Here is a 23,482-nt window from a genome sequence, read left to right on the forward strand (position 1 = left end):
TCTACCAAAAATACAAAAATTAGCCAGGTGTGGTGGCGGGCACCTGTAATCCCAGCTACTTAGAAGGCTGGGGCAGGAGAATCACTTGAACCTGGGAGGTGGAGGTTGCGTTGAGGCGAGATCATGCCACTGCACTCCAGCCTGGGTGACAGAGCGGAGTTTCAAGAAATACCCTGATGGTACTCCAGTTTGCCTTTTATTTTCTGTCCTGTGCTGAAATAAGGAGTGAGTCTAGAGGCATATAGGAAATCAGCTCTCTCCTTGCAAGTAGATTCCTATGGCACTACTAAAAAAATCTGCATAGCAAGCTTCATGCTAATGGCTTTCAGTTATGCTTGCCTAATGATGCCCAAGCTCTTACAAATTCATCCTCTTTTTATTACTGTGCTGTTCTTTTAAAAAAAAAAAAAATCAGTAATACTTTGGATTCAACATGTAACTAGACAGGAAACTTAAAAGAAACACTTGTAGAAAGTTATCTTAACAAGGTCAAGATTGTTCCCATTATTGTTTACAATAACTTTCATGTTCCTCTTAATTTTATTTTGTTTTCTTGAAATATAGGAAGGGGTTGTATTTTGGTATTCTTGGATTAGTTAAAACTAAGACAGTACCTCAAGGGTACTGGTACTTCATTGCACACTAGCTGGGTATTTTGTGTTTCTCAAGTATATCTTACAGAGTACTGAAAATAATTCTTTTGTGGAATGAGAAAATCAAGAGCATTTGGATACTTAAGTGGCAGATAATAAGGCCACAATTTAGTATTTAGTATCTTCATAGTGGTTTAATTTAGCAGCTTTAATTTTTTTAGACCATTTCCTGACTTCATCTTCTCTTTTTCACCATTGGTAACAGAATCTCGGTGACTCCATCCAGACAGGGGACTCCCCCTAGCATATGAGAAATACACCCCAGTCCAGCCTCTGGGCCTCCGTCTCCCCAATAATCTCAGGTGTTGATACCTGCACGTGCGTTCCAGTAGCTGAACCCACATTCCTTTAACCTTCCTCTGTTTTTAATGAACGGCTCTCAAAATGCATATTCAGTATATGCTTTGAGCCATATGAAATACACTTTCAAAATGCAATATTCGTTGACAAAAGAAAAAGGTTTAGTTTAATGAATCTGTACAAATAGTGACAGCATTCCCTCTTTTATCTCTTTCCAGCACAAGCATGACTTTATTGTGAAATCCAGGTGCAGTCGTGTAGTCGCTGTGTCTTTCCTTACCCCAGAAAGGCAGTCTATTAACTAAAGCCCAAGAATGAGTGCATTTCTCTGTTAACCGTTTATTAAGTCAACAAGCTAAGTAATGACTACATTTTTCTTTCTAATGCGCCTGCAGTATTATGCATTTAGCAATATTATTCCTTGAACAGATGTGTCTTTTCACAGTCGTCTTCCTTTCCTGTGAACATAGGATTTCTTCTTAATTGTATGCTTGTAAGCTTGCAACTGCTTCGAAAGGTGCTTCTAAACACACACTGAGATCCCTCCGTGCTGAGAGCCAAGTGACATGAAAACCACAACATCATCAAGAATGGGAGCAGCCAGCTCCCCACATCAAGCACCCAATTAGCTCGTATTCTTTGGCTAAATATACTCTGCAGCCAATCCAGTCACCTCAGTGCTTTGATTTCAGAAGCTTTAGAAATACCTGGAGTTACTTGAATGTGGCAGTATTCAAAATACAAAAGATAAGGAAGAAGCATTTCACAATCAGTCAGCAAACTATAGGACTTGACAGCAAAGACATTGAAGGTTACATCAAATTCCTTCCACGTTCGCATTTTGAATAACTAAGCACATTAACCAGGTTTGTGCTCAGCACTTCCCTTTATCAATAAAAAGGAGTATTCACAAAGAATCAATATCTAAAGCACATCGGGTAACTACTACACTTTTATGATTTCCTCAATGCTGAGTGTTAACAAAGAAAACCTTGCTACTATACTTTTGAAAGACACCAATGGAAGCTGACAACCAAATTGATATCATTTTTTTCTTATAAAAAGTATAATGAGCTCTTGGGTCACCTTCAAAATATGGTCACATTCTTTCCCTGGAGTAGAGTTACTGTGGGATCAAGTGACTGAAAAGGCGAGGAGAGGAAATAAAACGATTGCTCAGCAGGACAAGTGTGGTGCTGCTGTCCTCGCCTTCGTCTCTGCCCACAGCAAGGTCATGGAAATTCAGCGTGAGCCCAAGTGGTTCTTCAGCAGCAGACACTCATGGACATGATCCTGGCACTTTCCGGTGTGTGTTTGACAGCTGCGTGTGCTTCAGCCACGGCTGCAGTAAGTGACCTACTGGGTTCTGCGGAGGAAGCCTGGCCCTACCATTCCCCATTGAGTCAGGAGGTCAAGTGAGAATTCCACTGATGTCTTTAAATAGTCTTGGCTGCAACAAGCTAACGTGGGGGAGGATTCTGGTGTGTGCCCGGGTGCGCCTGGCAGTGATAGGCAGGTCCCCAGTTGCTGCTGGAGGGGGAATTCGGAGGAGACTTCCTTAGCTGCCTCCAAGTGACACTGGTAAGGTCTGTGTGCAATGATTCAACAGAAGACCTCATGCACAAATGTGCTAATGGAACTATGGTATCTGGTGATAACAGCAGAAATTGGCTTCCTTCTTTTATGGGTGGGAAAATTGAATTGCGGTCTGTTGGGAAAAATCACTTGCTCTATGAATAAGCTATACGGACCCCCTTTGAACAGCTTTTAGAAAAAGCAAGTATTTTTCACAGTAAAATTGCCTGAGCTCAGAACCTGAGAGTGAGCTAGCCACCGCCTCAACGCTTTGCTGTTCTTTCCAAATCAGGCAAGTGCAGAGGTGGGGAGGAATTAGGGTTTGATGGCTGCAGGGAATGAAGGGGTTAACTGATTTATCCCAGCTGTGCTCTTTGCTTACTGTTCTCTGGTTACTGAGACTTTGGAGCTCAGTCTAGTCTACACCCTACAGTGTGCTATTCTTGCCGCAGCCCATTTTTTGTATCTTTCTTGAGCAGGGATCACATCTTGCTGCACATTGTAGAAATGGTGAGGGTCTGTCTCCTCCTCCAACCTGGGAGCTCCGTGGTAGGAGGAGCAGGTGTTGTTCTTCTCAGGTTTCCTGCCCAGTGTCCAGACTGGAAAAAGTGCTAATAAATATAAGTTAAATTGAATTAAACTAAGAATACTGAGAAGTTATACAAGTCTTGGCAGTAACCCCAAATGCTAAGTCTTGGTATAGTTTGCTATAACTTTGTAGACAAAAGGGCCAAGAAATCAGAACAATTGGCTCTTCGTAGACCTGAAGGTACTTGATTTTCTTCAGTGTCATATTTTCATTCTGATTCTTTAGTTCTAAATCAATATTAACATGTGGCTCTTGGCTGCTGCCATAGCAGTAAGGTCCGGTGACCTTTGGTGCCGGAACTCTGTCACTGCTTGCCCTGGTGTCTGTATTTCACTAACAGCTGTGTACTCTTAAAATAAAAAACAAGCTTCATGTTTTTATAGAGCCTTTTTTCCAAGGAGCTTTTAAATGTCATTAAACTCGTTTTTTTTTAATGTTAACATGGGAAAGTCAATATTACCCTCCTCCAAATTGTAAAAGGGTAATTACTTTTTTGCATGACTTGTCTATATCTTTCCCCCTCTTTGCTGCCTTTTGGTCATTGTTGGCCAAGTTATCCCATTTAGTAGTTTATCTCTGAGAGGGCAGATGTAGTCATGGAGAAGTGAAATCAGAATGGGATCATTTGATGATTGCCTAGTGTCTAGCAAAGAAGTTCAAGGACATGACAATGAGTGGAAGATGACTGGGAAGAAAGGTTGAAATACACATTAAATCAGTTCATATTTATTATCTGAAAGCCATCCTTCTACCCATTACTCACCACCAGACATAAGCAAGAGTAGCTTGGTTATTCCTCTACAGCCGCATGAAAGAAAAATTCCTATGATTGTCCCCCAGAATTCAAGGGGAAAGCTCTGCCTGTTTTGGTCACTGGGGACAGAGCCCACTGTGGTTTGCCTTTTGGTCCCAAGTGATGCTTCATGGAGGCTGATGGAGGAATGTGTCTTGCCGTTGCCACCTGGCCACAGGTTGCTGATTCAAGGGTAGAAACTATCTGAAACCAGGTTTCAGCACCTCATACTGTACTTGGCACACAGTACTTAGCAAATATTTGCCTTTTGAATTACATGGAATTCAGACCTGTTAGGTGTCCACTCTCCCAAGGGCTGAATCTCACTGCTCCTCAGAAGAATCAGAACTGTTAGTTCTCTTTGGAGAAAACCAACCCCCTTTCAATTTATGTTTAGGATGAGATGAACATGATAATCCAGAGGTTATTAAGAACATACAGAGTTAAAAGCAAATACCTCCTTAACATGGATGTTCAACAGCGACTTAGCAAATATTAACAAAAGCATTGCCAGACACTAAGGGTGAGAGTAGAAAGCTGAGATGAGAGAAGTACCCTGGCTGACCGAGTCCAGGTGAGCTGCCTCCCATCCAGGCCTCCAGGACCCACGTCATGTGTGTTTTTTGTCCTTCAGGTAGCCGAAGAGCATCTCCAGGCCCACCTCCACCAGCTCCGGCAGAGGCTTGGATAAAGGGTTGTGGGAAATGTGGAGCCCTTTGTCCATGGGATTCCAGGCGATCCTCACCAGTCTACACAGCAGGTGGAGTTCGCTCGGGAGGGTCTGGATGTCGTTGTTGTTGAGATTCAGCAGCTCCAGGCTGGTGACCAGGCAAAGCGACCTCGGGAAGGAGTGGATATTGTTGGCCTCTGCAATGAAGATCTGAAGGCTGGTCAGGTGCTGGATGCTCTCAGCGATGTTTTCCAGGCGATTCGAGCCCACGTGCAAGAAAATCAGTTCCTTCAGGGAGAACACACACATGGGGATGTGCGCGAAGAGGTTGTTGCTGAGGTTCAGCTTCCTCAGTCTGGAGAGGTCAGCGAAGCACGCAGGGAGCTGGGACAGGCAGTTGTGCGACAAGCTCAGGACCTCCAATTTTCGGCACAAGCTCAGCTCGGCCGGCACCTCGGTCAGGCAGTTCATGTTGACAAACAGGACCCTGAGGCCTTGCAGGAGGCTCAATTCTCTGGGCAGGCTCTTCAGGCGGTTCCCGCACAAGTTCAGGACCACGATCCGGGTCAGTTTCCCCACCTCGGGAGGGAGAACCCGGAGCTGGTTGTGAGACAGATTGAGTTTCTGGACCTCGGACAAGCCCCACAGAAAGTCGGGGATGTCTGTCATTCCTCTGGTGACCAGGCTGAAGCTGACGTGGTGCATGCCTCGCTTCAGCAGAGACCGCGGGTCCCTTCCCGGGAGCAGGGCATCGTCCCACGGGGAAAACTTCTGTCTCCTCCCCGTGAACAGTATCCTCTTGGGGCCCTTATCCTTGGAGCTGGCCCTTGACTGCCTGGCCCCCATCGTACCTTCCCTTCTATTCACTCTCCTCTGCCACCTCCCAGCAGGGACTGTGTCCTCTCAGCTGCTAAAAGCCAGGCTGTTGCAGGCAGGGAGCCTGCGTCCGGGTGAGAACCAACTTGGGACTAGGCGGTCCTAGCGTGGAGAAAGCTGCCCGGAGAGTCTTGATCAGGCCTTGCAGGTATCCGAGACAGGTCCCTGGGTGGCTGCAGGAGCTGTGCCTGTCCCCCAGCGTTTAGGTGTTTTTCTCTGAGCAGCTGGGCTGTAATGATATACTTGTCCAAGAGGCTGCTAAACTGCTCGATTCCCTCTGAATGCCACAAGGCAGCTGTCACTGTCACTCTGCCTGAGTTTTATTGACCGGGTACATGCAAACAGGTCACAGGAAGGCTGCATATAACTTTACTCTCTCAGCTTTTCTTGGGTGTCACAGTTGAGGAGGGTGATTAGCAAGCCGATGTCTAAAAAGAAGTAAAGTGGAAAAACAGAGCAGGTCACACGAGCACCGGCTGGTGGCAGGATTGCGGGAGCTAAGCCAGACAACTTCACAGTGAACCTGGGCTCCGTGCTAGCGACAGTTATGTCTCCAAAGCTAAGAATCTGCAGATGATCTCGTAGGTCCCCGTTCCAAACCTCGATGTACTGTATGTTTGTGAAAACATGACAAAAGCAGCCCGGATACCTAGAATCGTCCAGGTCAAAGGTTTTTATCCTGTGCTTGTCAAAGGTGATTTAGTGAGAAGGGGGTTGGGAGGGATCTCAGCCCCTCACTCCCATTTCAGCCAGAGAAACTTTGGGCTCATCTGTCTTACAGAGACCTTCTGTATTTAGTAGGATGCGCTTTAAATGTTTGAACAGCCACTTGAGTGGCCACCTCAGTATGGTAAGCACGGGCCACGCATTGTCCTGGAAGGATATAATGAGGCCCCCCTCACTACGCACCATTCTCTTTCTCTCTCTCTCTTCTCCTCCCTGTCTTTTTATTTATTTTTAATTTTTTATTTGTTTCTTTTTCTTTTTCTTTTTTTTGACGGAGTTTTTGCTCTTGTCACCCAGGCTGGAGTGCAGTGGTGTGATCTTGACTCACTGCAACCTCCACCTCCTGGGTTCAAGTGATTCTCCTGCCTCAGCCTCCCAAATAGCTGGGATTACAGGTGCACACCACCTCACCTGGCTAATTTTTGTATTTTTAGTAGAGACAGCATTTCACTATGTTGGCCAGGATGGTCTTGACCTCCTGATTGAGGCGGGTGGACCCACCTCGGCCTCCCTGTCTTTTTCTTGAATTAAAAAAGTTAACTTATATCTTAAGTTTGCACAATTAATTGTTGGTGTTATGGGCTGAACTGTGTCCCCTCACCCTGCCCTCAAATTTCGTATGCTGAAATTGTAACCCCCAGTATCTCAGAAGGCGCTGCGTTTGGCGATTGGGCCAAGTGAAGACGTAGGGAGAAGGCAACCACATGTGAACCAAGGAGAGGCCTCAGAAGAAGCCAACACCTTGATCTCAGGCTTCCAGTCTCCAGAATTGTGAGAAAAATACATGTCTGCTGTTTAAGCCACCCAGTTTCTTAGAGCAGGCCTGGCAAACTAACATAGTTGGGGAGGAAGCGGACACACATCTGCACAGGTGAAAAATCCTAAAAATACGTAGTGAGAAGACAAAGGATATCAAGGTGCTGACCTAGGTTCTGAGCACAGGGCTTGTGGCCCTTGGCAAGGGCTGGTTTGGCCTGGAAGGGTGGGGTTTTTACTGCTATGTGTCCTGGAGACCCCTGCTGCTCCTGAGACCCTGACCTCACAGGGATGTTGCCACCAACCCAAGAGTTGTCACTGGGTCCTAGCTGGGTGCTGCCTGGGGAGCCTGGACGTCCATCCACACCCAGGGTGCAGGATCTGACCAGGAGGAGCAGCAGAGGTAAAAACGAGGGGAGGCCAGTTCTCTCTCCACACGCCATTTGAAAGAGATCTGACCCCTTTGAGTCAGCCCCAGGGATTCTGGACAAAGGTGGAGACTTTGCACATGCTTTTTATGAGGCACTTGAGTGTTGTGGTTATCAATTGTGGTGGCTTGTGTGGGAGCAATGTGGCTACATTTAGACCCTAAGTTTTTGGAGCAGACCATGCCTTATATATGTAAATTTCACATGGTTCTGTTAAAAAAAAAGAAAAAAAAAAAAAAAAACAGACAAAGAAAAGCTAGCTGTGCTTCCTCTTTCCTTCCATGAGCCTGAGAAATTATGCTAGAGTACTTGAAATGTGGGGAATTGCAGTACCTGGGATGATTTGAGAAAAATATCAATAACTTTCTTCTTGTGGCAATTCTCTCTCTTCCCCCTTAATACATTTTTTCTAATAAATATTTATTGAGTACTTATCAATAGCCAATATTCATCAGATGTTTACTTATGTAAAAGTCACTGTAGCCCTCACTTTATATGCAGAATAGGTATTAAAATTATCTCCATGTTACAGATGAGGAAAGGAAGATAGACAAAGGTAAGTTACTTATACAAAATCAACTCACTTACCCAAGATCAAGTAACTAGTCAATGGGAGAACCAGGATTCAATCTTAGTTGGTCCACACAGAGCTCAGGCTGGGAAACACAAGAAGACGCTGGTCTTATCTCTGTAGAGAAGCAAAGCAACTCTGGCTAGGACATGGTCCCTTGCTTTCAAGTGCCAGGGTGTAGGATTGACAGAGCACGGGTCAAAAAATGACTACATTACTCCCTGCATAGAAGTAACTACACAGGGCCAGGGGTGGTGACTCACGCCTGTAATACCAGCACTGGGAGGCTGAGGCAGGTGGATCACCTGAGGTCAGGAGTTCGAGACCAGCCTGGCCAACATGGCGAAACCTTGTCTCTACTAAAAACACAAAAAATTAGCTGGGTGTGGTGGCAGAGAGCTGCAATCTCAGCTACTCCAGAGGCTGAGGCAGGAGAATCGCTTGAACCCAAGAGGTGGAGGCTGCAGTGCGCTGAGATCGCCCCACTGCACTCCAGCCTAGACGACAGAGTGAGACTTTGTCTCAAAAAAAAAAAAAAAAAGAAAGAAAGAAAGAACTACACAGCTAGATACCAACCCTGCTTACCTCATGCCAGCATAACCAGGAAAAGCAAAAGTTAAACCATCATTCCAGAAAACTTCAGAGTGATGGATTTAGCGCCTCCAAAAACAGTTCAGGTCTTCTCCAGAGAGGTTCTCATGTATCAAATGGATGAGCTGAGTCACTAGCTGACTTGTTTTCTTCTAACTTTTTGAAATGTAAATGCTGCCCACTCAGTGACTGTCAGTTATCCGGTCAGCATGTAGTTCTCTGAGAGGACATGCCTTGTCTCTGGTCTCAGTTTTCTCCTCTATGAAATGGGTCATTTGGAGGGGATAATGGCCGAGAGCCCCTTTCCCAGTCTCCCAATCTGATTCTCACTACAGATGAGGCCACTTGTGAGAAAGTGAAAGTCACATTTAATCCCCTTTCTGGTAAAAGGATGCAAAATCCAAGACAGCCTTCATTTTTGTAACTTTAATGTTCGTCCTGGGGAATAAACACTAACAAGGAAATGTTGTTGACTTTGGGGTTCTCTATACTGTGTAGACCACACATTTGACCTTTACCAAAAGAGACTTTTCAGGGCTCTCTGAATGGAATGCAGCTTGAAATAACTCTCAGAACATTGTTGGACAATTTTTTGAAATTCCAGGGCATTGTAAGTAATGTGATTATATTTAAAACCTAAGGAGCCTGGAGAATAATTGAAATGCATTTAATATGGCTGACATGTTTACTACATTGCTCTATGTTCCAGCTGATTGTTCCAACATATGAAAATCAATATGGATTATTTCTTTAAACCTAAGTAATATAAAACTGAAATAATGAGAGTGTAAAATAGTAGGTTATGAAAACATCTGAAGCTACTCCTGAATTCACACTAACGGAATATCTACAGAAAAGAATATTTTTTATTCTCACTATGACTTTTCAGCTTATGTCTGTACATCATATGTTAATTTCAGAAGAAAGAAATGTGTACCTCTAAATAGTTTATTAAAATAAACTTTCTACTGTTTAAAAAATCTAAAATAGGCCAGTTGCAGTGGCTCACACCTGTAATCACTTCGGGAGGCTGAGGCAGGCAGATCACGTGAACCCAAGACCAGCCTGGGCAACATGGTGAAACCCCATTTCTACAAGAAATACACAAATTAGCTGGGCGTGGTGGCGCATGCCTGTAGTCCCAGCTACTCAGGAGGCTGAGGTGAGGGGAACATTTGAGCACTGGAGGGCGGGGCTGCAGTGAGCCATGATCACACAATACACTCCAGCGCAGGTGACAGAGCAAGACACTATCTCAAAAATAATAATAATAATTAAAATAGAAAATACAGAAAAGTATGAAAAGAGACAATCCAGTTAACATTTTGCATATATAAAGCTAGATCTTGTACCTATGCATATTGGCTTCTATCTGTTTTCCTTTACCACAGAAAAAAATTTTTTTCAAGATCTGCCTTAGCCTAGGTTTCCTCAAAAGCAGACCTTCAGGCAAAAGCTTATGGGGCTAATATTTTATTAAGGAGCACAATTGTGGGTAAGCAAGAATGAGGGAGACATGGGGAGGAGCATCAGGAGGGGGAGCAAGCACAAGTGATGTGTTCTGAGCTGCCACATCTTTGCATCAAACACAGCCTGTTGCTAGGTTTTGCAGAGATCTGCAGAGAAGCTATATTAAACCATTGTAGCTCAGAACGGTCCATGGTTAAGCATCTATGAAATGCATGCAATAGTAAAGCCCAAAGCACATAAAAAAAAGTCCCTAAATCATGGTTATTGAAGACATATGGCCCATAGTACAGTACTAGGACAGAGTAAGAACTCTATCAATGACAGTTACTCTAAAAATGGTAGCTATTACACACACACACACACACACACACACACACACGCCCCTGGAGTCATTGAGAGAACATTCTCCATGTGTTTGATTTTTATTTTGTCCTTCTTTATGAACTTTACACTTTCTTTAAACCCAATCAAACCTGTAACTCTGAAGCATCCCTCATTTATCTCCCATTCATCTTCCACACAAAACTTTAGTTAGTGCTAGGAGCTGTTTGAGACACTTTCATACATTCTATCTGACACAAATAATACTTGGAAGATTGATATTATTAACCTCATTATGAGGAAGTTGAGCCTCGCTGAAGTTAAATGACTCTCCAGGTTGCAAAGCCAATTACTACCAGCATCAGAATCAACATTCAGGTCTTCTGATTCTGACTCTGGCTCTCTTTCCACTACATGGAAACCTGTCTTCCTCTGCACAGTTTTTTCTTAGTAAGGTGGCCGATTATTTTTCCAATTAGAGCATCCCACAGCCTTCTAGCACACAGACACTGCAGCAAGAGGCAGCATAATCTAGTGGTTAATGTCATAAGCTCTGATTGATTGACCATCTTGGGTTTCAATCCTGGAAATTTTAGTCAAAGGCTGTGTGACTAGGGCAAGCTACTTAGCTTGTCTGTGCTGTTTCCTCATATATAAAGTGGAGATGATAATACTACCCATACATAGGATGGGCGCGGTGGCTCACAACTGTAATCCCAGCACTTTGGGAGGCTGAGGTGGGCAGATCACGAGGTCAAGAGATCAAGACTATCCTGGTCAACACGGTGAAACCCTGTCTCTACTAAAAATACAAAAATTAGCCAGGCATGGTGGTGTGCGCCTGCAGTCCCAGCTACTTGGGAAGCGGAGGCAGGAGAATCGCTTAAACCCGGGAGGCGGAGGTTGCAGTGAGCCAAGATCACGCCATTGCGCTCCAGCCTGACCAACAACAGCAAAACTCTGTGTCAAAACAAAACAAAACAAAACAAACAAACAAACAAAACATAGAAATCATCAGGTTTTGTGCCAGTCTCCTCGATTAGACTATAAATACATTTCTTAGGGCTGGAGCTAAATCTTATCCGTCACCGTTTGTTCTCCTTGAGCCTAGGATGTTGCCCCATGTGTGGTGACTATTCAATGAGCCCTGATTCCTCCCCACTGTATCCTCTTATTTATGAATCAAACCTACTCTATTTTGAGAGGCTTACTGACTCTGTATCCTATTATGTGACCCCTATGACCAGAAACACAAATAAAATTGCCTTGCTTGTCAACTGGTCTCAGACTTCTATTTATCCAAAATTACACTGCTGACATTATTCATTCGGGGAAAGAAAACCTACAAGCAAGGCCATTTTATCTCTTTGAAATCCTAATGTCAATAGCTCTTGCCTGTCACCGAACAAGATACAGAAATTGCAGGACTGGTGCAACGCTAAGAAAGCATTGAGTCTACTTTTGCTGGCCAGCTGCATTTTATTAAATCATCTCAGCAAATTCAAATTTAGCTTTTTAAAAGGCTGCTTCTAGAAAGACAGCCATTTTGTTATTTTGCATATTTTTCCTCTCGGGAAATCCATTTGCTGGGCTAATCCTAGCCTTCAGGTATCAGTTTTCCTTGCATCTTCCTATTTGTCTTCAGTGGAGCTGGGTAACCAGTGAAGGCTTTTATAGTCCTGTTCATTCAGTCCTAATCCATCAAAGTACACTTCGTGCTTTACAGCACTGAGGGAAAGGTGAAATAAAAAGATGCTTTGATTAAAAGTCAAGAGAGTAATTAAATATCAATTCAGTCTTCTGCATATTAAGTTTATATCAGAAAGCAAGGTCATGAATTTAAGAGCAATGAGATTCTATATAATATCCACATACCAAAGTAGCAGAGCTTTATTAAAGATCGAGTCTCTTTTTAAGAAGTTTTAAATTATTGTGACATTTCAGGATAATAAACTGATAAATGGCTAAAAAAAATTAAAAAAGCAAAGAAGAGACACTAAGTTCAGTCAAGTGAAATATCTGAGATCTAGGCCTCTCTGATAAAAAGTTTAAAATATGCATAGTGTGTATAAAACTTATCTGTTTAATAAATTATAAGTTTGAATCTTATTGAAAACTCCACAAACTACTTACTATTGTTTTAATTTCAGATTTGGTCTAGACTATGTTAACAAAAATAAATTTTCCCTCTTCATTGAATTGGTGAGGAAAAGTTAAAAAGAGTTGAGCCCTAGAGTAGGAGGAATTCCAAATTCAGTTTAAAATCCTTGGTTAAGAGTTGGACTTTGTCCACATATGTCTGAGCCACTGGGGAATGTTTTCCAGCTTCTTTCTCACAGTGGATTCTGAGGGAGCCCAGTCTTGGCTATAGCCCCTCTCACTGGGAACGCCCCTGTGCATGCGGAAAATGTTGGTAGCATACATATCTGTGCCACTGGGGCAGGCTTGCCCACCACTGTCCAACAGCAAACTCTGAGGGGGCCCATTCTCAACTCCAGCCCCTGTCATGGCAGTCAGCGAATGGTCCCAGCGATCCAGGGATCTGCCAGGAAGTTTCTCCTGTCTGGGTCAATGGGACAGGCTTCTATACTTGGTCCCTGGCCAGCCTTCCCACACAGACTGGTTACCCTCCTTAAGTCTTCCCCAGGTCCATCCAAGCTGGGACACTGCAACAACCAACCTTGGAGTCTTTGTGAGACTTACAGTAAGCCTGGGCTTATGGCTCCCTCTAGTGCTTAAATGGCTGCAGGAGTCACAGGCTCTGACAACAGTCAATCCACTTACGTTTCTAGACAGGCTCTCTAAAGGATAGGCACAAATAAAGCTAGACTGCAAAGACCTGAATAAATACCTAACTCTTGAATGCACAGACATCAACGTACATCTACAATTATCAAGAACAGTCAGAGAATTATGACCTTACCTAATGGACAAAACAAGGCAGCAGTGACAGAATGTAAAGAGATAGAGATGTTTAATCTGACAGACAAGAAGTTCAAAATAGTCATGGTAAGGAACCCATTAACTTCAAGAAAACACAGAAAAACAATTCAGAATTTTGTCAGATACATTTAACAGATAAATTGAAATAATAAAAAAAATAGAAACTCTGGAGCTGAAAAACTACAAATGAATGAAAGGAAAAAAGCCAACAGAGAGCAATAAAAGATAAAGTAGAAACAGAGAAGTGATAAAGTAAAAGAAAGAACCAATGAGCTTGAAGACAGGCCATTTAAAAATATACAGTCATAAGAGAAAGAAGAAAAAGAAATGAAAAAATCAAGCTTATATAATCTGTGGAATTGCATCAAAAAAGCAAGTATTCGGGTTATTGGAGTTCAAGAAGAAGGAGAAAAAGACAAAAGGGTAGGAAGCTTATTCAAAGAAATAATTAAAAAAAAAGAGGGGGGGGCCAGTCACAGTGGCTCACGCCTGTAATCCTAGCACTTTGGGAGGCTGAGGCAGGTGGATCACGAGGTCAGGAGATCGAGACCATCCTGGCTAACATGGTGAAACCACGTCTCTACTAAAAATACAAAAAAATTAGCTGGGCGTGGTGGTGGGTGCCTATAGTCCCAGCTACTTGGGAGGGTGAGGCAGGAGAAGCATGAACCCAGGAGGCAGAGCTTGCAGTGAGCCGAGATTGCACCACTGCACTCCAGCCTGGGTGACAGAGTGAGACTCTGTCTCAAAAATAAATAAATAAATAAATAAATAAATAAATAAAAGTCTGGGCGTGGTGGATCACACCTGTAATCCCAGCACTTTGGGAGGCTGAGATGGGTGGATCATGAGGTCAAGAGATTGAGACCATCCTGACCAACATGGTGAAACCCTGTCTCTACTAAAAATATAAAAATTAGCTGGGCATGGTGGCACGTGCCTGTAGTCCTACCTACTCGGGAGGCTGAGGCAGGAGAATCACTTGAACCCAGGAGGTGGAGATTGCAGTGAGCCGAGTTCACGCCACTGCACTCCAGCCTGGTGACAGAGCAAGACTCTGTAAAAAACAAACAAACAACAACAACAACAACAACAAAAAAAAACTTTACAAACCTGAAGAAAGATATAAGCATCCATGTAGAAAAGTCACCAATCAGGCTGGGTGTGGTGGCTCATGCCTGTGATCTCAGCAATTTGGGAGGCTGTTGCGGGAAGTCAGGGACCCCAAATGGAGGGACCGGCTGAAGCCATTGCAGAAGAACATAAATTGTTAAGATTTAATGGACATTTATTAGTTCCCCAAATTAATACTTGTATAATTTCTTACATCTATCTTTAATCTCTTTATCCTGTCATCTTCATAAGCTGAGGATGAATGTCGCCTCAGGACCCTGTGATGATTGCGTTAACTGCACAAATTGTTTGTAGAGCATGTGTATTTGAATATGAAATCTGTCACCTTAAGAACATGATAACAGCAATTTTCAGGGAACAAGGGAGATAACTTTAAAGTCTGACTGTTTGTTGGCCGGGCAGAACAGAGCCATATTTATCTTATTACCGAAAACGAGTAAGATAGATATCGCTGAATTCTTTCCCCAGTAAGGAATATTAATAATTAACAGCCCTAGGAAAAGAATGCATTCTCAGGGCGGGGCCTCTAAAATGGCTGCCCTAGGAGCGTCTGCCTTATGCAGATGTAGATAGGGATGAAACACGCCCTAACCTCCTGCAGCAACTCCTGGCTTGCTAGGATTAGGAAATTCCAGCCTGGCAAATTATAGTCAGACCGGTTCTCTGCTCTTGAACCTTGTTTCAATGACAATGCGTGCACTGCTGGACATGGAAGTTCATTAGTGATTCTAGTTTTGCCCAGACCTTGTGATCTCGCCCTGACCTCCTGCCTTGTGATCTTTTGTCGCCCTTAAAGCATATGATCTCTGTGACCCACACCCTATTTGTGCACTCCTTCCCCTTTGAAAATCGCTAATAAAAACTTGCTGGTTTTACGGTTCAGGGGGCATCACGGAACCTGCCAACATGTGATGTCTTCCCCGGACACCCAGTTTTAAAATTTATCTCTTTTGTACTCTTCCCCTTTATTTCTCAGACCAGCCGACCCTTAGGGAAAATAGAAAAGGACCCACGTTGAATATCGGGGGTGGGTTTCCCCAATAGGAGGCCAAGGCAGGTGGATCACCTGAGGTCAGGAGTTCGAGACCAGCCTGGCCAACATGGTGAAACCCTTTCTCTACTAAAAAATACAATATATTAGCTGGGCGTGGTGATGGGTGTTTGTAATCCCAGCTACTCGGGAGGCTGAGACAGGAGAATCACTTGAACCCAGAGGAAGACTCTGTCTCAAAAAAAAAAGAAAGAAAGAAAAACTGCAATAAGATGTTACCTCACTCCAATTGGAATGACTATTATCAAAAAGATAAAAAGTAACAATTTCTAGAGAGAATATGGAGAAAGGGGAACTCATATACTATTGATTAGTACAACCATTAAGGAAAACAGTATGGAGGTTCCTCAAAACATTAAAAATAGAACTACCATATGATCCAGCAATCCCACTTCTGGATATATATCCAAAGGAAACGAAATCAGTACGTTAAAGAGATTATCTGCACCCCCAAGTATATTGCAGTACAATTCACAATAGCCAAGATATGGAATTGACTTAGGTATCTTTTAATAAATGAATGGACAAAAAGAGTGTGGTGTATACATACAAGGGAATACTATCTAGCCATAAGAAAAGAATGAAAATGTGTTATTTGTGACAACATGGACGAACCTAGAGGACCATTGTTAAGTGAAATAAACCAAGCACAGAAAGACAAATACCACATGATCTGACTTATATATGGACTCTAAAAAAGCTGATTTCATAGAAGTAGAGAGTAGGGGGGCCGTACCATGCGACCTCGTACGCTGCCAACCGTGGGCGAGCTCTGGGTGTGCGGACGGCCTGGCGCGGCGCTCCGCTGTGTCAGCGTGTTATGATGCCATCCCGTACCAACCTGGCTACTGGAATCCCCAGTAGTAAAGTGAAATATTCAAGGCTCTCCAGCACAGACGATGGCTACATTGACCTTCAGTTTAAGAAAACTCCTCCTAAGATCCCTTATAAGGCCATCGCACTTGCCACTGTGCTGTTTTTGATTGGCGCCTTTCTCATTATTATAGGCTCCCTCCTGCTGTCAGGCTACATCAGCAAAGGGGGGGCAGACCGGGCCGTTCCAGTCCTGATCATTGGCATTCTGGTGTTCCTACCGGGTTTTTACCACCTGCGCATCGCTTACTACGCATCCAAAGGCTACCGTGGTTACTCCTATGATGACATTCCAGACTTTGATGACTAGCACCCACCTAATAGCTGAGGAGAAGAGTCACAGTGGAACTGTCCCAGCTTTAAGATACCTAGCAGAAACTATAGCTAAGGACTAAGGAATTCTTCTGCTTGCAGATGTTTAAGAAAATAATGGCCAGATTTTATGGGTCCTTCCCAAAGATGTTAACTGAACCTACAGTAGCTAATTAGGACATGCTCTGTTTTTCATCCCTTGGCCCTGGCAAGAGCTCCTGACAAGTTTTTCCACAGGAATATGTATCATGGAAGAATAGAGGTTATTCTGTAATGGAAAAGTGTTGCCTGCCACCACCCTCTGTAGAGCTGAGCATTTCTTTTAAATAGTCTTCATTGCCAATTTCCTCTTGTAGCAAATGGAAGAATGTAGTATGGCTAATTTCTTATTACTAAGTAATTTATTTTAAAAATATCTGAGTATATTATCCTCTACACTTATCCCTACCTTCATGTTCCAGTGGAAGGCCTTAGTAAAATCAAAGATCGGTGAGTTCATCTGTAATGTTTTTTTTACTTGCTTTCTTATTGACAGCAACCAGGAATTTTTTTTTTCCTGCGGAGCACGTTTTCAAAATGTAAATACTTTCTCTGTTTAACAGTCCTTGGCCCATTCTGATCCAGTTCACCAGTAGATTGGACAGCACACAATTTGGATCATTTTGTCCCTTGTAAATCAAAATGTTCTGTAGATTATTCCTTTAATGGCTGGACTTTTGGCTGTTTCCTAATGAAACATGTAGATAAAAAAAAAAAAAAAAAAAAAAGAAGTAGAGAGTAGAATAGTGGTTACCAGAGGCTGGAGAAGGTAGTTAGGAAGAATGGGGAGAGGTTGGTGAACACATTCAAATTTACAGTTGGGCAGGAGAAATAAGTTCTGGTGTTTATTGCACAGTAGGGTCACTATAATTAACATGATGTATTGTATATTTCAAAATAGCTAGAAAAGAGAGTCTTTAATATCCTCATCATAGCTGGGCATGGTGGCTCACACCTGTAATCCCAGCACTTTGGGAGGCTGAGGCAGGTGGATCATGAGGTCAGGAGTTCAAGACCAGCCTGACCAACATTCTGAAACCCCATCTCCACTAAAAATACAAAAAAAAAAAAAAAGAAAGAAAAAGAAAAAAAAATAGCCAGGAGTGGTGGCGTGCACCTGTAATCCCAGCTACTCAGGAGGCTGAGAGGCTGAGGCAGGAGAATTGTTTAACCTGGGAGGTGGAGGTTGCAGTGAACAGAGATCGAGCCGCTGCACTCCAGCCTGAGCGACAGCGGGAGACTCCATCTAAAAAAAAAAAAAAAATTCCTCATCACAACGAGATGATAAATGTTTCAGGTGATGGATGTGCCAATTGCCCTGATTTGATCATTACACAATATATACATGTATCAAAGCATCACATCATAAATATGTACAATTATGATTTGTCAATTAAAAACAAAATAAAACTTAAAAACAAAAAATTTGGGCTTGTCAGTCTTAGCTCTGCCAAGCAGCACAATCTTGGGCCAATTACTTATCCTCTCTCCTCTGGGAGATGCTTTGAGGTTTAAATGAGACAAAGCAGGTCAACTGCTCAGCATGGATCCTGGCATGTAGTAAAGTAATAGGTAAGTATTAATGATGTGATTACTATTAATATTACTATTATTGTCCTACTAGTTTTGAGACTCTAGGCAAGTTTTCAGCCTTGCTGAGCCTCAGTTTGTTCTGGGGGACATGGAGGGGGAACTCCGTAAGTAATAGTTATCATCATCATCATCATCTTCATTACCATGGACATCAGCATCTGGGTGGTTTCTGGACTTTTAAGTGATTGCATTTTAGCTGAAAGAAAGGGAGTTAAGATGCTTCTATGCTTAAAAGCATCCATGTAAATGTATATATTATATAAATGTAAAATTATATATGTATACAGGCAAGGACTGAAAGAAAACAGGGAAGAATAGAAATTGATTTGTTTGGGTGTTCAGCATGTGGATGAAGTTTTAAACTTTTCTTTGATTTTTACTAATATTATAACTGTATGTAATAATAATGCTTTAAATAGGTTGATTTTATACAAAGTATAAGGAATCCCCATACACCTATCATCTACCTTCCCTATGAACAATTTATTTTACAATCATGATGGAAAATTCAAGTCAGCAGTGCGGCCAAATATAGTAACTTTCATGAATAAATGAGGCAATAAAAATGACCTAGAATAAGCAGGTGAGGAGTAGGAAACAGGAAATAAAAAGGATTGGCTCAACTGGAAATGTCCAGCTGGCTCAAAGTAATCAGAAGCAAACCCAGTGTGTTTATGACACATCATTCCGTCTATTCACTCAACAAGCATTTATAAAGCCCTTGTTGTGCACGAGGCCAGGCATGAGGTCCTATGCAAAACAAGAAAGCTACTGGGGTAATAAAGGAAAATGAAGACCAAGACCGTGTTCTCAATGATTTCCTACTCTAAATCTAAGCGAAGTATTTTAGTGTAGGGTTATATTAAATACATGCTGTAACAGAAGCATGTCCAAGTTGTGATGAGCACAGACCAAAGAAGGCAGATGCTCTGCTGGGGATGGGGAACAGCACAAGATTCAGAGCAGGCAGCCAGGCACGGTGGCTCAGGCCTGTAATCCCAGCACTTTGGGAAGCTGAGGCAGATGGATCATCTGAGGTCAGGAGTTTGAGACCAGCCTGGCCAACATGGTGAAATCCCATCTGTACTAAAAATACAAAAATTAGCCGGGTGTGGTAGCGGGTGCCTGTAATCTCAGCTACTTGGGAGGCTGAGGTAGGAGAATCGCTTGAACCCAGGAGGCAGAGGTTGCAGTGAGCCGAGTTTGCGCCAGCCTGGGCAACAAGAGCAAAACTTTGTCTCAAAAAATAAATAAATAAATAAGATTCAGAGGAGGCGTAGGTTGGGGTGAGAGGGCCAAGGAGAATCAGAGGATTGAGCCTGGCAAGCCGAGTGGCCATAAGGGCGGAGATGATGGAGAGAGCACTGGAGACTGCAAGCGCCTGGGGAAGCCTGGAGGGCAGGATGCAAACAGGTGAAAGGCGAGGCAGCAGAGCAGGCAGGAAGAGTGGAGAGGCTGAATATCACAGAAGACAAATGAAACATGCACTCCGTCTGTGTCGCTGTTCTCGGAATAATCTTGAAAGGGTTCTTCGATTTGAGTTAGTTAATGACTTGACTTCATGTAATGGTGATTCTGCTCAAAAATCAAGAGGATTTTATTGTTCTGGTTTCATACTTTTAGAAAATACATAGCTTTGCTTACAGGCCCCTGGGGTTTAATGACTATGCATTTAGGTGTTTGCAAGATGCAATGGTTTAATATTGCAATGGATTTTAAATATCTCCCAAAAATAATTAAAAGGGGATAAAAAGAAGTCATGATTAAGTACTGAAAATGCTTTAAAATTTTTGTAGTTCGGTATTATGTCTAATTAAATAAACTCTATTTCCACATTAACACATTGTTTGTAGCACACTGGTGTCATTCTCAGGCACATCAGACTGACCCCATATTCTGCTGATGGATCACTCATTTTTGAAAGTCCCAGAGATAGCCAGGGGTGGTGGCTCACAGCTGTAATCGTAGCACTTAGAGAAGATGAAGTGGGAGGATCACTTGAGGCCAGGAGTTTGAGACCAGCCTTGGCAGCATAGCAAGACCCTGTCTCTACAGAATTTTTTTGAAAAATTATCTAGGTGTGGTGGCACGTGCCTGTAGTCCCAGCAATTCAGGAAGTTGAGGCAGGAAGATCACTTGAGCCCACAAGTTTGAGGCCGCACTGAGCTGTGATCATGCCACTGCACTCTAGCATGGGACACAGAAGAATACCCTGTCTCAAATAATAATAATAATAACTAACAAGTAAAGGAGAAAGGAGTCTGTGCACTCCTGCGTGCTGCCCAACTGAGTGCCCGAGAGTGGGACTTGCATGGGGAGTTGAGAATTGGTGGGACCTCAACCACCCAGTTTGGAGGCTGAAAGCACAGGAATGCTTTGCCCAACGTCCTATCTGGAAACCCCATAAAGTGTAAGCCCAACAGAGAGAACAGAGAGCTCAGAACTAACCAAGGAGTGGGGAGAGAAAAAGTTTTGAATTCAATTGAGTTGAAACCAAAAATTACTGCAAAATCACTGAATTTAACTATACTTTTATGGATGTTTTTGTGTACTTGCAGCTATGAGAGCTTGAGATAGATTTAGGTTTAGTTGTAAGAAAATAAGATACTTTTGCCGGGCGCGGTGGCTCACGCCTGTAATCCCAGCACTTTGGGAGGCCGAGGCGGGCGGATCACAAGGTCAGGAGATCGAGACCACAGTGAAATCCCGTCTCTACTAAAAATACAAAAAATTAGCCGGGCGTGGTGGTGGGCGCCTGTAGTCCCAGCTACTCAGGAGGCTGAGGCAGGAGAATGGCGTGAACCCAGGAGGCGGAGCTTGCAGTGAGCCGAGATCGCGCCACTGCACTCCAGCCTGGGCGACAGCGTGAGACTCTGTCTCAAAAAAAAAAAAAAAAAAAAAAAGAAAATAAGATACTTTTTGCATAACTCAAATAAATAACAATTTTTTTTACTGAAAATCATGCATGCTATATTTCCAGAGCTTTTAAAAATTCAAAAACACAGTTAATGAAAACATTATGGGAAAGAAAGCAAAACATACTTTTTTGAAAGGGAAAGAAAATCAACCCTTGCCATGGTTCCTGGCGCTACAAAAATTTGTGTATTTGGATTCAATTTGTCCTGGGTTCAGTAACTTGGAAGAATTCATGTTAGCTTTGGTTCCGTTCACATCCCTGTAAGGATATTTGCCCTTCAATAAGCAAATATGCCCCCACCAGAGGAAGTTTAGAAAGGTACTTTATGCCTCACAAAATCTTTTCTCTCTGTAGGCATCTGGAATACCCAGGCATAGTTATGTTTTCTTGCAGACGTTTCTGTTTTCTGTGTACACGGACATAGAAGAACCCAAACTTCATTCTCACCCTGAGGCGTTCTAATGAATTTCCATTCCAGGCAGAGGTGGATTTACTGTGAAGCTAACACAGCTTAAACTTTAGCACCCCTCACATGCCCGGGACACTCCCAAGGCACTAGATGAGGCCACGGTCTATGTTCACATCGAAAATAAACTGTGTAAAAGTTAGGCATTTTAGCTACAATCCACTTGGAATTCTCTCTGTCACACATCCCCTCGGTTTAGGTGGCATGAGAGTGGCCAAGCATTTTTGGGGTCTAGCCGAAGGGAACTTGAATAAGAAATGCATCTTTTTTGGGTTAGGTAGGATGTATGTACGTGATTTGTGATCACCTTCATGGATAATGAAGTTTTTCTTGGCCATTCTGGTGTTAGAATATATTCCAGGATAATTATTACCGCCTACCATGTATCTCAATTGGTGGCATAACATGAAGGTTCAAAACCAGAGGACATGTTGAGATACAAATGAGTCCTATGGCTCCTAGCACCAGAAGCTAACTTGTGAAACATTCTGCCGCTTGGCAGATGCTGTGGTGCATTGTTTGCAAAGCTGGCTGCAAAAACTACTTCCATACTGCACTGTCATTTGTTTGCAAAGTCTTTGCGGTGTCTTCCGTAAAGAGCCCCCTCTATTTCACCACACCTCAAATCTAGGCTAGAATTTGGGCTTGACTTGACCAACAGAATCTTGTGGAAGTGGTAGATCCCATTTTCTCCAGGTGAGTAATTTGCCGAGGGCATAAGAGGCCAGGTAGCTTTTTCTGTTCCTTATGGAAATAGGGTCTTGCTCTGTCACCCAGGCTGGAATGCAGTGGTGCCATCGGGCTCACTGTAACCACTGGAACTCCAGGGCTGAAGCAATCCTCCTGCCTCAGCCCCCCAAGTAGCTGGGACTAAAATGTGTGCCACCATGCCGGGTAATTTTTTATTTTTTATTTGTAGAGATGGGATCTTTTTTTTTTTTTTTTTCTGAGATGGAGTCTCGCCCTGTCGCCCAGGCTAGAGTGCAGTGGCACAGTGGCACGATCTCGGCTCACGGCAACCTCTACCTCCCAGGTTCAAGCGATTCCCCTGCCTCAGCCTCCCAAGTAGCTGGGATTATAGGCATGTGCCACCATGCCCATTTAGTTTTTTGTGTGTACTTTTAGCAGAGATGGGGTTTCAGTATATTAGCTAGGATGGTCTCCATCTGCTGACCTCGTGATCCGCCTGCCTCAGCCTCCCAAAGTGCTGGGATTACAGGCCATGAGCCACCGCGCCCAGCCTTTTTTTTTTTTTTTTTTTTTTTTTTGAGATGGAGTCTCACTCTGTTGCCAGGCTGGAGTGCAGTGGCACAATCTCCATTCACTGTAACCTCCACCTCCCAGGTTCAAGTGATTCTCCTGCCTCAGCCTCCCGAGTAGCTGGAACTACAGGTGCCCACCACCATCCCCAGCTGATTTTTGTATTTTTAGTAGAGACAGGGTTTCACCATGTTGGCCAGGAGGGTCTTGATTTCTTGACCTTGTGATCTGTCTGCCTCAGCCTCCCAAAGTGCTGGGACTACAGGTGTGAACCACAGCACCAGGCTGAGATGGGATCTTACTATGTGGCCTGGCCTCAAGTTATCCTCCCACCTCAGCGTCCCAAAAAGATGGGATTATATGTATGCGCCACTGCGTCTGACCATGAACAGGTAGCTTATCATTTGGAAACACTAAGTCAAGAATATATGGAACTCGACCATTTTGCAACTTTTCTGAGTCTAAAATTATTTCAAATTAAAGTATTAATTTAAAAAATCTTTTTGAGGCTGGGCGCAGTGGCTCACGCCTGTAATGCCAGCACTTTGGGAGGCCGAGGCGGACAGATCAAGAGG

General features: G+C 43.3%; 2 protein-coding genes across 2 annotated transcripts; one reads left to right on the forward strand and one right to left on the reverse strand.

Moving 5' to 3' along the window:
• Positions 1-4,482: 4,482 nt before the first annotated feature.
• On the reverse strand, positions 4,483-5,455 carry LRRC30 (leucine rich repeat containing 30). Its single transcript, XM_025365680.1, has one exon. It carries the CDS (start codon positions 5,424-5,426, stop codon positions 4,521-4,523), a length of 906 nt encoding a protein of 301 aa, XP_025221465.1. The 5' UTR covers positions 5,427-5,455; the 3' UTR covers positions 4,483-4,520.
• Positions 5,456-7,124: 1,669 nt separating this feature from the next.
• LOC112611413 (transmembrane protein 230) lies at positions 7,125-17,125 on the forward strand. The gene is made up of 3 exons (XM_025365156.1): positions 7,125-7,129; positions 8,167-8,168; positions 16,173-17,125. The coding sequence occupies exon 3, from the start codon at positions 16,268-16,270 to the stop codon at positions 16,628-16,630; it is 363 nt and encodes a 120-aa protein (XP_025220941.1). The 5' UTR covers positions 7,125-7,129; positions 8,167-8,168; positions 16,173-16,267; the 3' UTR covers positions 16,631-17,125.
• The last annotated feature ends 6,357 nt before the right edge of the window (positions 17,126-23,482 follow it).

Source organism: Theropithecus gelada, chromosome 18, assembly GCF_003255815.1.
Source record: "Theropithecus gelada isolate Dixy chromosome 18, Tgel_1.0, whole genome shotgun sequence".
In the NCBI taxonomy this organism is placed as follows: domain Eukaryota; kingdom Metazoa; phylum Chordata; class Mammalia; order Primates; family Cercopithecidae; genus Theropithecus; species Theropithecus gelada.

Coding starts and splice junctions, on each gene's coding strand:
- LRRC30 (XM_025365680.1), bottom strand. CDS start 5,426: ATGGGGGCCAGGCAGTCAAGGGCCAGCTCCAAGGATAAGGGCCCCAAG.
- LOC112611413 (XM_025365156.1), top strand. CDS start 16,268: ATGATGCCATCCCGTACCAACCTGGCTACTGGAATCCCCAGTAGTAAA.